At 47.5% G+C, this 14,115-nt stretch overlaps 1 protein-coding gene, 1 long non-coding RNA gene and 1 other non-coding gene across 3 annotated transcripts; 1 reads left to right on the top strand and 2 right to left on the bottom strand.

The window, feature by feature from the left end:
• Positions 1-1,537: 1,537 nt before the first annotated feature.
• On the top strand, positions 1,538-4,908 carry LOC132903690 (uncharacterized). The gene is made up of 4 exons (XR_009657469.1): positions 1,538-1,606; positions 1,684-1,742; positions 2,371-2,498; positions 4,527-4,908. It is a non-coding gene; the product is annotated as an uncharacterized LOC132903690 (long non-coding RNA).
• Positions 4,909-10,248: 5,340 nt separating this feature from the next.
• On the bottom strand, positions 10,249-10,665 carry LOC132903544 (ice-structuring protein 4-like). The gene has a single exon (XM_060952110.1). The coding sequence runs from the start codon at positions 10,663-10,665 to the stop codon at positions 10,249-10,251; it is 417 nt and encodes a 138-aa protein (XP_060808093.1).
• A 2,544-nt stretch (positions 10,666-13,209) lies between these two features.
• Trnav-aac (transfer RNA valine (anticodon AAC)) lies at positions 13,210-13,282 on the bottom strand. Its single transcript has one exon. It is a non-coding gene; the product is annotated as a tRNA-Val (tRNA).
• Between the last annotated feature and the right edge of the window lie 833 nt (positions 13,283-14,115).

Here is a 14,115-nt window from a genome sequence, read left to right as displayed (position 1 = left end):
CTGGTTTTTAAAATGGAGAAAGAAATGACAGCATGTAATATTTTGATTGGAGGAGAAAAAGTTGAGCAAGTGAAAGAGTTTGTATATCTAGGATCAAAGTTTACATCAGATGGCAAGTGTGATAGTGATATTGAAAGGAGAGTGAACGCGGGGAACATAAAAGGGCTCGACTGGCTGTGCATAGGGGCGGGTTGGTCCCGACATTAATGTATGGGAGTGAAAGTTGGGTATGGCAAAAGAAGCACGAAAGCAGAATAAATCAGTGGAAATGAGAGCGTTAAGGAGTATGTTGGGTGTGAAATTGAGTGATCGGATAAGGAACAGCGTGATAAGGGAATGTTGTGATGTGAAAGAAGATGTAGTTACAGGAATAGAAAAGGGTATGTTGAGATGGTTCGGTCATGTGGAGAGGATGAATGAAAACAGGTTGACTAAGCAGATATACATGGAGAGTTTGGAGGGAAAGGTCGGGGTGGGACGTCCTGGTAAAGGGTCAGGTCAAAAGTACCCGAAACCGCCGAGCTTGCATGAAGAGAGTTATGAATGTGGATGTAGCAAAGGAAGTATGCAGGGATCGTGGCAAGTGGAAAGAGGTAGTCTCTGCCTACCCCTCCGGGAAAGAGGCGTGATTTTATGTATGTATGTATGTATTAATCTACGGCCGTGCCGCTTTTTTTGCTTGACTTGGCGGCGGCACTGCCGTGCCGTTAACTTCAAATATTTTATTTAAGAGTTGAGTCTGTGTCTTACTTAGTTTTCAAGTAATAATTTATTTTCAGGATTATGTCAAACAAATTAGACAGAATCTTTCATTTGAAGAGGATCAGCTCATCAAAGCCGATGAGTTTTGGCGTCATGTTACAATAATAAGAAAAGCCGATTCACCTCAAATGTTTCCTTTATTGGCCCAATTTGTGCAAAATTTATTAACATTGCCACTTAGTAGTGCAAATGTCGAGCTTCTGTTTTCTGCGATCAATTTGATGAAAACTAACATAAGAAACATACCTACTTTCCACCCAAACGCTAACAATCTTACTTATCACAAAAAGTGGCTTAAACAAGGCAAAATAAACCGCGAGCCTACGCAGGAATACATTAAACTTTTTAATAAATATATGTATAAATTTAATTAATAAAAATTGAATAATTTAAATAAATCGTTGACCGTAAAAGTAGCAAACTTTTTAAAATTATCTGTAAGTGGTGGTTTCACATGTAGAATGTAGATAATGTAAAAACTATCTGGTTACTGGAATATTTATTTATTATTATTTTTGTTAGCGGAGATATCTTTAACCAGTTATATCTATCTGCTGACAGTCTGCAACTTTTAGGGTCTTATGAATTGTCGTTTTATTCACTTTTACCTACCCTACTGCCTTCATTTCAATTAGAAAAAAGTACGTATTTCTCATATGGAAATTTTACTATGTATTTTTACGTAATTTTCAATTTGGTCTACGTCCTTTTTAAAATCCGAGTTGGCAACACTGACTCCTGAGTTGCAATATATGGTCATTATTTGTTGGTTTAGCATCTTTCGTCGCGCGCATATAATCCGATAAAACGCTAATCATCCCTCACTTATTTCGCTTTGGCAGCGGTAATTACTTTATTTATGAGTAATGTAATGACGTCTATAATAATAGTTCATAAATTAATAAGTAGTTTGAATTGCAGGTATTAATTTGTACTTCAATGGTGTTATCGCCGAGCTGACATGCTGGTAATTTTGCAATGTAAGTACCCACCCTTTTGTTTATAACGACAAATTATCAGCAGGAGCCCGGGGTCCTGGTTACAACCTCACCTCTCTGGAGAGAAGCCCTTGACCGTGGATCCTGGATTGGGTGAGTCATGTTTATACACCAAGCGACTCCCGTGTGAACCCCGCAACCTTTGCAGGACAACCTGATTCGTATTTCTTTTAAGTGTTAAGTTGCAATATTTTTCAAGATTAGGTTTTCTAGATTTTAGTGTACGTATTTTACGTACGTACGTCTATGTATTTTAGGTACCTGCTATTTGATACAGGTATTTGAGCAAGGAATGTATATTTAGGTGCCATTTATCAGTTTTAAATGTGTGACGATGTTATTTATGTGTTCTATGAAATATTTTTTGGCGTCTTCGGATGTGCCGTGTGGTTCCCGGCATCTATACAATGGCACCCCCATGGATGACGTAAAAGGCGACTAAGAGATAGGCTTAAAAACTTGGGATTCTTTTTAAAAGGCGATGTGCTTGCAACCTGTCACTATTTGAATCTCAATTCTATCATTAAGCCATATACGTAGCTGAACGTGGCCATATGTCTTCGGATTTGAACAGCAAGTTCACGTTAAATAGTTTTATTTTCTGTTTAAGGCACATCATTATCTATTTTCCCGGCTGCTATGGAAGATTGGTCGTCATTCAAGGAGGCGGTGGACATCCCGAGGAGTCTCGTCGTCACGAGCACAACGGTCGTCCTCGGTGATTGTGAATTTGTGCAGGTAAGTCCTGTGGTGTCCGTGGCCCGATAGAATCTAACCTAACCCGATTGTTTTTTGATATAATACCTATTTAAGATGGCGAAAATTTTCCAAGAGGAAAGAGTAGTAATTGGGTTTTATTTTTTTATTATCTTCATGGCACATCATTATATATTTTTCTCGGCTCTCATAAAAGATCGGGCAAGTTTCTAGGAGATGGTGGATATCCTGAGATGATGATTCATGAGCGATAGGGTTTCCATGCGGACGAAGTCGCAGGCCGCCTCTAGTAAATGTATAATCACGACAAGTAATACATCATACGTATGTACGTAAAATATGATGAGTGTTTTAATGTACCTGATTAGGTAGATATGATATGGCCTGCGAGTAATGGGCCCGAGCACCTTGGAGCGGCGTGTTTGTAGATTGAATTGGGGTCAATGAACTGAAACGTATATATTAATATGGACATGCCTCCGTCCGGGATTGCGGGATTTGTAAATTATTAAGATTTTTTCCGGAAATTTTACAAGGGGGATGAAGAATATATTAGTGGTAGCTGTTCCCCCGACTTCGTTCCAATAAATTGTAGTCCTATGTTAACCGCGGACAATGTAGTTAACTGTAATGTACATAAAATCAATCTACCTATTCCGATCTCTGCTTAGTATCTTGTACCGGCGTTTAGCTGTTATCTACATAATAATATACTAATATTATAAAGCTGAAGAGTTTGTTTATTTGTTTGTTAGAACGCGCTAAATTCGGGAACTACTGGTTCTATTTGAAAAATTCTTTTTGCATAGAATTGACCATTTATCGAGGAAGGCTATCTACAAGGAGCAAAGAAATAATGGAATATGTGAAAAAAACGGGGAAAATTATTCATCCTTGAGGGCTTTAATGATGCCCCAAAATAACTATTCCCCGCGGACGAAGCTAGAAGAACAGCTAGTTTTAAAATATTTTTTTAATCTATTTTATTTGTTTTGTAACGGGTTTGCTCGCAATGTTCGTGAGATTTCCTAGCCCGCTGGTTCGTTTGCTACCTATTTGATACATAAATAAAAATACCGGCTGTATTGAAATATATTTTAAATGTGATGTATTGGCCAGGCATGATGAAAACGGAGCTCATCTGATCGGCCTGTTTATCTATTTAGGTATATTTTAGCGCGCGGCGACCCACTAATTATCGCCTTGGTAGGTATGACGTACTGTTAATTTTATTTTTAATACATTTAAGTGAGTTGTGATCTTCTCTATTTCTCTCTCCTAGCTTTTTTAAGTTAACTTAATACCTACGCTGCTGACTGAACTGGTTGTTACTAGTCACTGAGATAGATGAATAAATTGCATACATATAAGTTATTGTCATCCCTGCTTGTTGTGAGATGTGGCTTTTTCCATAAACACCATTATTTACGCCGTGCGGTTTCCAGCGCTTAAGAATAAAAACACTCCACATGTTTCCCATGGATGTCAAAAAAGGCGATTAAGGGGTAGGCATATAAACTAGGGACTCCTCTTGTAGGCGTTGGGCTAGCGACCTGTCACTATTTGAACCTTGATTCCATCATGGAGCCATACAGCTGAGCATGGGCTTTCGGTCTTTTCGAGACTGTTGGCTCTGTCTACCCCGCAAGAGTGTACGTAGCATTATTTACATACAAACTAAACTGCGGAGCCTATTCTGTAAATTTTTGAGGTGATTCTTCGAATATCTTCAACATTTATGACCAGACATTAAAATTTCTGTAGAACCACACGGACACAGTATTGAATGCAAAATGATTTTTTTGTAATCTGATTATAAATACCGACGACATGCTGTAACGTAAGGTATACTAAATACAGTTTCATAAGAATTTAGAACCTCCTCCATTTTCGAAGTCTGTTTAGAAAGTTTACATAAAATACGGTCGAATTGAGAACCTCTTCCTTTTTTTAAGTCGCTTAAAAATATACAGTTACGTTACATTAAGCTAATAAAGACTTTTGTTGGTATTTCCTGTCCGTATTTCATCATAATTTTCAATCCCACAGGATTCCAGGGCGAAGGCCTACATATAACACGCGTGTGGTGCGGCTATTGCTCGGAGACCAACAGGAAGACACTCCGCGCACTCATTCTTCGCGGGAGCCCCATCCTGCATGAGGAACTTCGTCATCTTCGGAATGAGCCGTTGTAGTGAAACGCTTGGAAGACTTCCTCACCGGCCCGACCACAGCTACCATTGAAAATGTATGCGTTGGGTTGGGGGCACGCTGACATCCGTGGCACGTGCCACTCTCCGCGCCACTCACGAGATCGCCGCGCGAAACCACCCACCTCAAGGACATAGAGAACATGGAGCGAATCCAGGAGTATAGAAAGAAGGACCTTTCGACGAAGTTTTTGCGGGCGCTGCTCCCCAGTAAGGGCACAGTGAACCACCGAAGCTACGTAACCCGCTCGAGTTTGCGAAACGGCCGCAAGTAGTTTCACTGATTCCAGAGTGAGCCGGGCAAGCCCCGTCGGCGCCGCCATTGCGCCGTCGTCGTGCCACGACCGCCCTCCCCTATCCAGTCGTGCGATGAGTTTCTCTGCACGGGGGACACCGCGACGATCCAGCGGGACCTCAAATGGGAGTTCATCTCGCGTCTGGCCGGTGACATGTTCGGCAGGGCGGACAGGTCGGCCCGAATTAGTGGCCGCCACGGCCACGCTTGCGACCTGCCTGCCGTTGCAGGCAGCGAAGACAGTCGCTGAAGAGGGCCACAAGCCCTGAACAGCAGCTCACATTTCCAGTAGTGACCAGCGGTACTACGATTAATGACCGCTCTATGAGCCCTCGGCCGTCAACGTCGCCGCCCTCCGAGTCACGCCCCGTCGTCTCGACGCAGTACCTCGGCGTCTTTGCACTTCAAGGAAATGAAGCAGAGTCTGGATGATGCCTGTTGTGTGACGTGAGGAGGATCGCCTGGAAACGGGGCAAGGACTGCCCTGTGCTACCTTAAGGTAGCTGAATTCATTGCGTCTACTTGGTCACAAGCCGCCAGACCACGCCGCCCATTTATGAGTTGAGTGAGCTCCACTGTATATGCTCGTGTGTCTTTTATGAAATTGTAATAGTGTATTATATTGTAAATGTTTTTTTTTGTTTCTTATAGGTTTAAGTTAGGTAATAATTAATTGTTTTTTATCATATTTTATACTCGTTTTCTTGCCCGGTGTACCGCAAACACCAAAAGCCCCGACTGCATCTTCTTCGAGCAGCTGCTGAAGCCCCCTCAGACCGTGTGTCGTTTATGAAATTTTAATTCTGTTAATGTAGGATATTGTCAATGATTATTTAGTGTTTATTTTTTGTTTCTAATATATTTAAGTTAGGTAGATGGTTTTTTTTATCATATTTTGTAGTTATTTTGATTTTATTTTAATTCTATTTATAATTTATTTATTTATTTCAAAATTTTAATAGTGTTAATATTGTCAATAATTATTATTAAGTCTATATTTATTCATGTTTGTAATAGATTTAAGTTAAGTAGATTAATTGTTTTTTTTACATATTTTTGTCTGTTATAATTCTTTATTACGCTACACCCGGAGGTAAGCAAAGTCCCGCAAAGTGTCACAGGCGTCGGCATTTCCGACATAGTAGCAACCGGCTCCGCGCAGGCTGCGGCCTCCTGCGCGGAGCAGTGCATGCTGTGTGCGGCCATCGGCGCGCTGCTGGCGGGCTGTCGCGCGGCGGGCGGTCTCCGGAATGGAGCCTCCCATCCGCGAGAGGCAGTAGTGGGTCTGCTTGCCCGAAAAGCCGCTGCTTTCGACTTGGCCACGTTCCTACGGGAACCAATCCTGCGAAGGTAAAAGACGACAGAACCGAAAGAGGTCTGATGCTGTTGTACCACTGGCTCTCCCGATCGAGATCTTACTAGTTCAGCTGTGATATCGTCCTGATCTTGCTCAGAGGAAAAGCTACACTTCCACCCCACAGTGTCCAGCACGGCCTTACAGATCATCCTCTGAAACGTCAGACGACTTTATCTGGCGTTTCAGAGGTAAGTCAAATCAACGGTAAGCAAACATAACGCAGATATCTTTCGACTGATTATCAGTTACGCACGTGCGATCACAAGCTTCGTCCTCAGGGCAAGGCTTGAGGCAAGCACACCTCGCAGTTTCTCCCTGGGTGCCTTGGTGTTCGCCACGGTCAGCGACTTGCCTGTCGCAGCAGGTAGCGAAGAAGTCCGCTGAAGATGGCCACAACCCATTCCCACAAGCAGCATTCTCACATTTTCGCATTCTGCGGAAATGCAAAAATGCCTGCGTGCCGAGGACGACCGAGTTGCATCTTCTACTTCTTAAAAAAGACTCCTGGCTTCCAAGCAATATGTCAGGAGCCAGAGCTCTTCCTGTTTACGGGCATTAAAATCAAGACAAGGCGGGGAAAGAAGTCCCTGCAATGCCATAGATGCCAACAATTTCTACACAACAGTCACGACTACTACAGGCCCCAGGCGTGTGTACGAAGTGGAGAACCGCACGCCGCCTCTAGGACACAGCCACCTGCGCCAACTGCGGAGGCCCACACCCGGCGAACAACGTAGGGTGCGCGTAGGCGGCGCGCGTTGGGTGGGGGCCTGGGCGGGCGGGCGGGCGGGCGCCTGGTTGAGCGGGCGGGCGGGCGTTTGTGTGGGCGCCTGGGCGGACGCGTGGGCGGGCGCGCGATTGCAATCCGCCCCCGCTTGGGCGCGGCGCGGGTCCCGAGACTGCCACCTCGGGATCGCCGATCTCCCGGCCGGCGGAGGCTTCATTGTTACTTCGGCGGCGGCGGCGGCGGCGGCAGTAGCGGCCTCCGAGCCGCGCTCCGACGCCATTGTAGCCGCGCGCTGCAGGGGGCGGCGGCTTGTTTCCGTCATCGTCAGGTCCGCCATAGATCCCGACGACGACGGCTCCTGCGTGGAGGAGCGGGACTCCTCCCCCATGTTGAGGGCGCGCGGCTTTTTCTTCGGGCCCTCTTCCTCCGGGCTGGCTGGCCTCTTCAGGAGGGAGGTAATCACATAAGAGCGGCCCCAGACAGAGGGCGCAGGTGGCGCCGTAGTTGGCCAAGCGGCGCGGTGAGCGGAGCGGTCCGCATTCTTCGCTTCCGCTCCAGCAGCGCGGTGATGTGCGCCGGGAGCGGCTCGGGTTTGGCGGTGGCCGGCACGGGCGTCCGTGCGGCATCGAGAGCGTGCTGGATGCTGCGGGTGATGGCGCTCGCCGCAAGCTCGACTTCTTCGCTGGTGGAGACCCTCTTGAAGGCGACAATGGCCTTGTCGCCTTCGATTTCGTTCTCGTAGCGGTCCCAGTTGATTTTGGACGTTCTCGGCAGCGAGACCCTCGCCGGAAGGTCCCGGAGGATGAGAAGAACCGGCCGGTGATCTGACGGCAGGTCCGGGTAGACGTGCAGTGTTGGCAGCGTGGTCAGCCCTCTGTGGGCCACGATGTCGATGATGGCGCCTGGTTGGGCGGGCAGGGGGGCGGCTGCGTGGGCGGCCGCTTGTGTGGGCGCCTGGGCGGGCGCCTGGGCGGACGCGTGGGCGGGCGCGCGGTTGAAGTCCGCCCCCGCTTGGGCGCGGCGCGGGTCCCGAGACTGCCACCTCGGGATCGCCGATCTCCCGGCCGGCGGAGGCTTCATTTTAGCTTCGTAGGCGGCGGCGGCGGCAGCGGCGGCGGCAGTAGCGGCCTCCGAGCCGCGTTCCGACGCCATTGTAGCCGCGCGCTGCAGGGGGCGGCGGCGGCTTGTTTCCGTTCCGTTTTCCGCTTGGCTGGCTGGCCTCTTCAGGAGGGAGGTAATCACCCTCCCCCTCGGCGTTCCCATATCGACGGGGGGGAGTGCAATCACCCCCCGCCTCGCTGAGTCCAGCGCCGTCAAGTCGGCGACCGACGGGGCGACCCCCCGCACCTCATTTTCTTTGAGGCGCAGGTACACAGCCATCCACTGGGCCATCCCCGGCGACAGCCAGTTCCCCTTCACCAGTCGGACGAGGATCTCCGCGTCCTTCTTCATCCATCCTTTTGGGGACAGGGACGCGAGTGCTCCGGAGGGGAGCGGGAGGCTGGAGGAGAGCACTGGGCGGAGTCTTCCTTTGGCCGTCTTCACTGCTTGCACCACTGAGTCGACGTAGGTCTTCAGGCGAAGACCACGGTCGATCTTGACCCCGAGGTACGTGACGTGTGGCTGCCACGCCACGTCCTTCCCGAAGAGCATCAGGGGCGGCGGTGGGGCGGCGTTCCCGGAGATCAGAGCCTGCGTTTTCGCCACGTTCACCGACAGTCTCCACTTGTGGAGCCAATCTGGTAGGGCGTCTAGCGCTTTTTGGACTTTCTTGGCGGCGTGCTTCGCGCTCATGGATACCGCGAAGTACGCCGCGTCGTCGGCGTAGAGGGCTAGCTTGGCTCCATCTGCGACCGGAATGTCGTCGGTGTACGCGGCGTAGCAGGCCGGGCTCAGGCAGCTACCCTGAGGAACGCCAGCCCGGACGGGTTTCTCCGTTGAAAGGGCGTCTTCGACCGCCACCCTGATCTTCCGCTCGTTCAGGAAGGAGGCCACAATCCTGATCAGTCTTTTGGGCGTGGAGCTCTTCGACAGTTTGTACAGCAACCCCTCGTGCCATACTCTGTCGAAGGCCTTCTCGTTGTCGAGGAGCACGACAGCCACGGTCTCCTTTCGGTTGGCAGCGACTGAGATTTCGCCCCCCGCGAAGTAGTTTCTTCCCCCGGAGCGATCCCGCGTTCCAATACACTATCCTCAGAGACGTACCATCCATAATTAGAGGTTAGGGGTGGGTACGCCTCTGAGGGGAGCCGCGGGGACGAGGGCGGCCAGTAGTGCCTGCATCTGTTGCACCGACTGCACCAGCGCATAAAAGTGCTCCGGTGGGATCGGTGCAGCCGGGGCAGGCGCGGGAGTGGGTTGCGGTGCCGGGGGAGTCGGCACGGCCGCTTCTTCTTCCGCCACGGGGGCAGAGCTCACGGCGGTGGCATTCTTCTTCTTCTTCTTCTTCCTTTTCTTTTTCGGGAGCTCTGCTCCCCTGGCGGTCGGTGGGTTGGCGGGGGCCATCAAAGAACCCTCCGCTGCCTCGGTTGTGGTGTTTCGGGGCGTGGGGGCGGTACCGCTGCGAGCGACTGGGCCAGCCCGTCTGTTCCTTGCTTCGCGCCGCAGCACCGGGCAGGACGAATGATTTGCCGGGTGTGGTCCTCCGCAGTTCGCACAGGTGGCGGGCTGGTCCAAGGGCCGCTCGCATTCCGTGGCCTTGTGGGGCCCGCCGCAGCGTACGCAGACGATTGACCGGTGGCAATTGACCGACGAATGCCGGAACAATTGACACCGGTGGCACTGGGCGGGTCCCTGTTTGCCCCTCCACGCCTCAATTTTCAGTGTTGGCCAGTGGAGAAGTTCTTTGACGGTGTACACCTCCTGGCAATTTGGAGTCCGTGCCAGGAGGGTGAAGAAAACGCATCCAGGGCGATCTCCCCTGCCCCGGATGGCTTTGATGGCCTCCACCTCATAGCCCTTCTTTTCCAAATCTTCTTTTAATGCGGCCTCCTCAGTGTCTGGCGGCAGCCCGCGGATGGCCACCTTCAACGGTCGGTCTGATGGCAACGAGTACGAGTGCCATTGCACGTCCAGCGTGTTCATGTAACGCTGGACGACTCGGTACTCGTTGCCGTCCCTCGGTGTAAAGTGGACGCCTCTTCCGCGCGCGACGACGGCCGGCGAGCGTCCCAGAAGGCGGCTTATTTCCTTGAAGTGGACCACCCAATTGGGTAGGTGGTGGCGGCGGCGGCAGCGGCGGCGGAAGAAGTGGCGGCGGCGGCGGCGGCAACGGTGTCGGCCGCGGTGGCGGCAGCGGTGGTGGTGGCGGCGGTGACGGTGGTGGTGACGGCGGCGGTGACAGCGGCAGTTACATTAGATGCTGCTGCGGTCGTCGTCGTCGCCGTGTTGGTGTTCGAAACTGCGGCGGCGGGGACCGCGGCGGCGGCATCGGCGGCAGTTAGCGCAGCGGCGACAGCAGCGGCGGAGACGGCGGCGGCGGGCGCGTGAAAAACGCCCGTCGGCGTAGCATACGCCGCTGGTGGCGTATGCGTTAGGGCGGTGTCGGGGGAGGGGTGCGGGGGACCCGCACCTACCCCTTCCCGGGGGGGGGGCTCCATTTCGGAGCCCGGACGACGCGCGGGAGTGGAGTCGCTCCCGAGCAGCCGGAGGAACAACGGGGCCGACTACCCAACCCCTTTTCACCGGTGAGACCCGCTGGTGGGAGGCCGGCTACTAGGGGGATGCGAGCAAATCAGTCCCGAAGTCCTGGCAGGGGTTTCCGCCGGGAGCTATCCTCTCCTACGCAAATATTGTTTGCGGGGTGTTGGGGGGGCGTGGCTACGTCTTCCCCCAAGCGCGGAAACTAAGATCGGCTCGTACTCTTCGAATTGTTCACTTGAAGCGACTGGCGAATCCTCGACTACTCAGTCCCCTTTTCACTGGTGAGAACCCGCTTGTGGGAGCCCCCTCCTACGCTGCGATGTGCGCGGGGAGTTGGGGGGGGGGGGGGGCGTGGTTCACGAGTTCCCCCCAAGCAGTGCGAAAATCTTCAGCGGCTCGTACTCGTACTGCGCGGAGCGACTGGCTGATCCCATAGCTCGATGTTGATTGGTCACCCTTATTATAGGACTGTTGATTACTTGAATGATAAAAACATGTGGCTTGAGCTTGGGGAACCTCGTTATGAATTGTAGTTTGATTTGAACCTAAATCAAAATTCAGTACACTCTGTACATAAATCTGTCTAAAATTGGTAATCCATTAAAAAAAGGAAGAAATATATAAACATGTATATAATAATTGTTGTTATTGAAGAGCGGGATCTCCTAACACTTAAAAGGAGACAATTCCTTACTTAAAAGGAGATCTCGGTCACAAATAATGTTTGATCTAAGTTGGTACAGAAATAAAGAAATTATTTATTTCATATATAAAATCTCATATAAATATATTAATCTGAACAATGTATTCTCTCTTCCACATTTTATTCAAGTTTGGATATTTGTGAAGTTGACGTTGTTGAAGAAAATGCTGCAGTGCAGTTTGTTACCGCTTCTTCTGCACTGACGACTTCGAAGCGGCAGTAAACTTAGTTTTAAGTAATTTATTTGACGTTGTTTAATATTATTTGTATTGTGCAACCTCTTTTCTATTTTATTCAGAATGTGTCATAACTGGCCAGTTACAAAAAAAGAAAAAGAAAATTTTTAAGTGTGCATTTGATTCTTTTTTTACAATGTAATATCTAGTACAAATCAAATTGTAAAAACATTATTGTATCAATAAGTTCAGCGGTTTATTACAGTGCATATTTAAAGTTAAACCAAAGTGCAGTTTTACTTCATCCCAAGAGCATCCCCAGTTTATTTCCATATCTAAGTTTTACTTTTTATAGAGTGCTTTACCGTCTTTAACAGACGTCAACCAATGTTGTGAAACCAAAAGTTTTGACTATTATTAAGCGATATGAAGTATCCTATAATAATAAATAAAAAGATTTTATTTGAATATTAAATGTATTAATGATATTGAGTCCGTAATGTGTAAACTCTTATAATAAATAAATCAGTCTTTGAATTTACCCGGCCTTTATTTTCATGCTTCTCGTAAGTGTAACCCTGGTGCCATAGAATTCCCTGCATTGGTGACCCCCTTCATTAAAAACTACATCTCAACTATAACCTATTCATTTAAATTATTATAACTATCCCGCAGGTTGAAGCTATGCAGGGACAGTACAATTTATGAATATTATTTGTAAATAAATATAAATTTCTTTTAAGGTGTAAATACATGCAACATACAATGCATTAAGTAGACTTCCCAATGTGCGGTAGGAAAATTTGGATATTAGTATAAGTAAAAGATTAGATTTTGTTGATAGTACTACTTTCTTACGAATAACATAAGATTCAAATTTAAAATGGCATGCTCACATTAAAAGGATTAGTTTCAGCAGCAGACATACGGTGTACTACTACCGTTGTATTATTGGCGTAAATAAAAAAATAAATAAATGTTCTAACGGTGAGGGAGATTTTACTTATTTAAAAATGTCCCAGTTGTTGTCGCTCAATAGCATACAAACATATAATCTCGTCATTCCCCAATACGGAGTAGACAGAACACACGGTCGTTAAAAGGCTGAAAGACCATGTTCAGCGGTGTGGCCATGATGGAAGTGAGATTCAAACAGCAATTTGGTATTCTGCTAATAATTTTAGGATCGTTGTTTCACCAAAGGATATTTTTCGACGATTGGTCCAAATGGTGGTACGTATTCACCAGGAATCGGATGTGTAACTGGATCCAATATAGGTTGAATTATTCCCGCCTTCAGCATTCTTCCTTCCCGAATTTCATAAAAGTTTTATAGGTCAGACATGAGACGATTCGTGTAAAATTTCACTTACCCAATCCAGGATCGGATCTGAAGAGATTAAATAATTTAAACAAAGCAACCAGGACAACACCCCGAAAAAATTGTACCGTCGTTCCAAAACATTGCTATTATATTTCTACGGGCGTTAGTTAGTTAGCGTTAGTTTTTACCACTGATACTTTGATAACAAAATTTTGTCATTTTGTGTTTATTTCAGAATAATTAAAGATAATTAAAACTATTTCAATAATAAAATTAAAATTCTTAAAACAAAATACAATGTTTCCGCCCGGGATCGAACCGGGGGCCTTCTGCGTGTTAGGCAGATGTGATAACTGCTACACCACGGAAACCGCGCGTGCGCGGGTATAAAATGAAAGTGAATGGATTCAGAAGCTGTAGTGCAGCTTCTGAATCACTCAATAAATAACAGTTATTTTTCAGAAATTCAGAAATTTCCCAATAAGCCCCAGTAAACGAGGTACCATTATCAGAATAAAGGTCGGTAGGTTTACCTCTACGAACAATAAATCGGCGCAATGCGAGTAAAAAATTGTTACTTGTGAGGTCACCAACTAACTCCAAGTGGATAGCTTTGGTGGTAAAACAAACAAATAGTGCAATATATATACACTTTCACTAACCTACAGCCACGACCTTGACGACTAGCACACATGAGTGACCGGCATAGTCTACTCCAACACTTTGAAATGGATAACCGTCTGGAACGATGCGCTGCTGTGGTACATTTCCCATCAAAGGTGTAACAATTTTACCCTTCATACGCGTACACATAACACATTTATGATAACAAGCTTTGCTAAATTTCGACCACCAATGGGCCAATTAAGTAATAAGTCTCCCTTATAGACGACTAGCGGCCCGCCCCGGCTTCGCACGGGTGGACCTATTTTTGTGTGTTATATTTTGAAATAAACAATGAGTAAACATTTCTCTCAGGCGATAATATTTATTTTTACAATTATGTACTATATTTATAGATATATATAGGTTTGGATATGTAGGCAGTGAAAAGTAAAACACGTACGGAAAAGGTTGATCAACAGAATATAGGTATTTTATATGAGAGCAAAGTAAAATTTAAGCAATTATTATGTGAATATTCACAAATACAAATAAAATACCATTGGGATAGGTTTATCAGTAGGACGTTAAAAGTAAAACA

This window comes from Amyelois transitella, chromosome 28 (genome assembly GCF_032362555.1).
Source record: "Amyelois transitella isolate CPQ chromosome 28, ilAmyTran1.1, whole genome shotgun sequence".
NCBI lineage: Eukaryota > Metazoa > Arthropoda > Insecta > Lepidoptera > Pyralidae > Amyelois > Amyelois transitella.
This window is presented reverse-complemented; position numbering and strand designations above follow the sequence as displayed.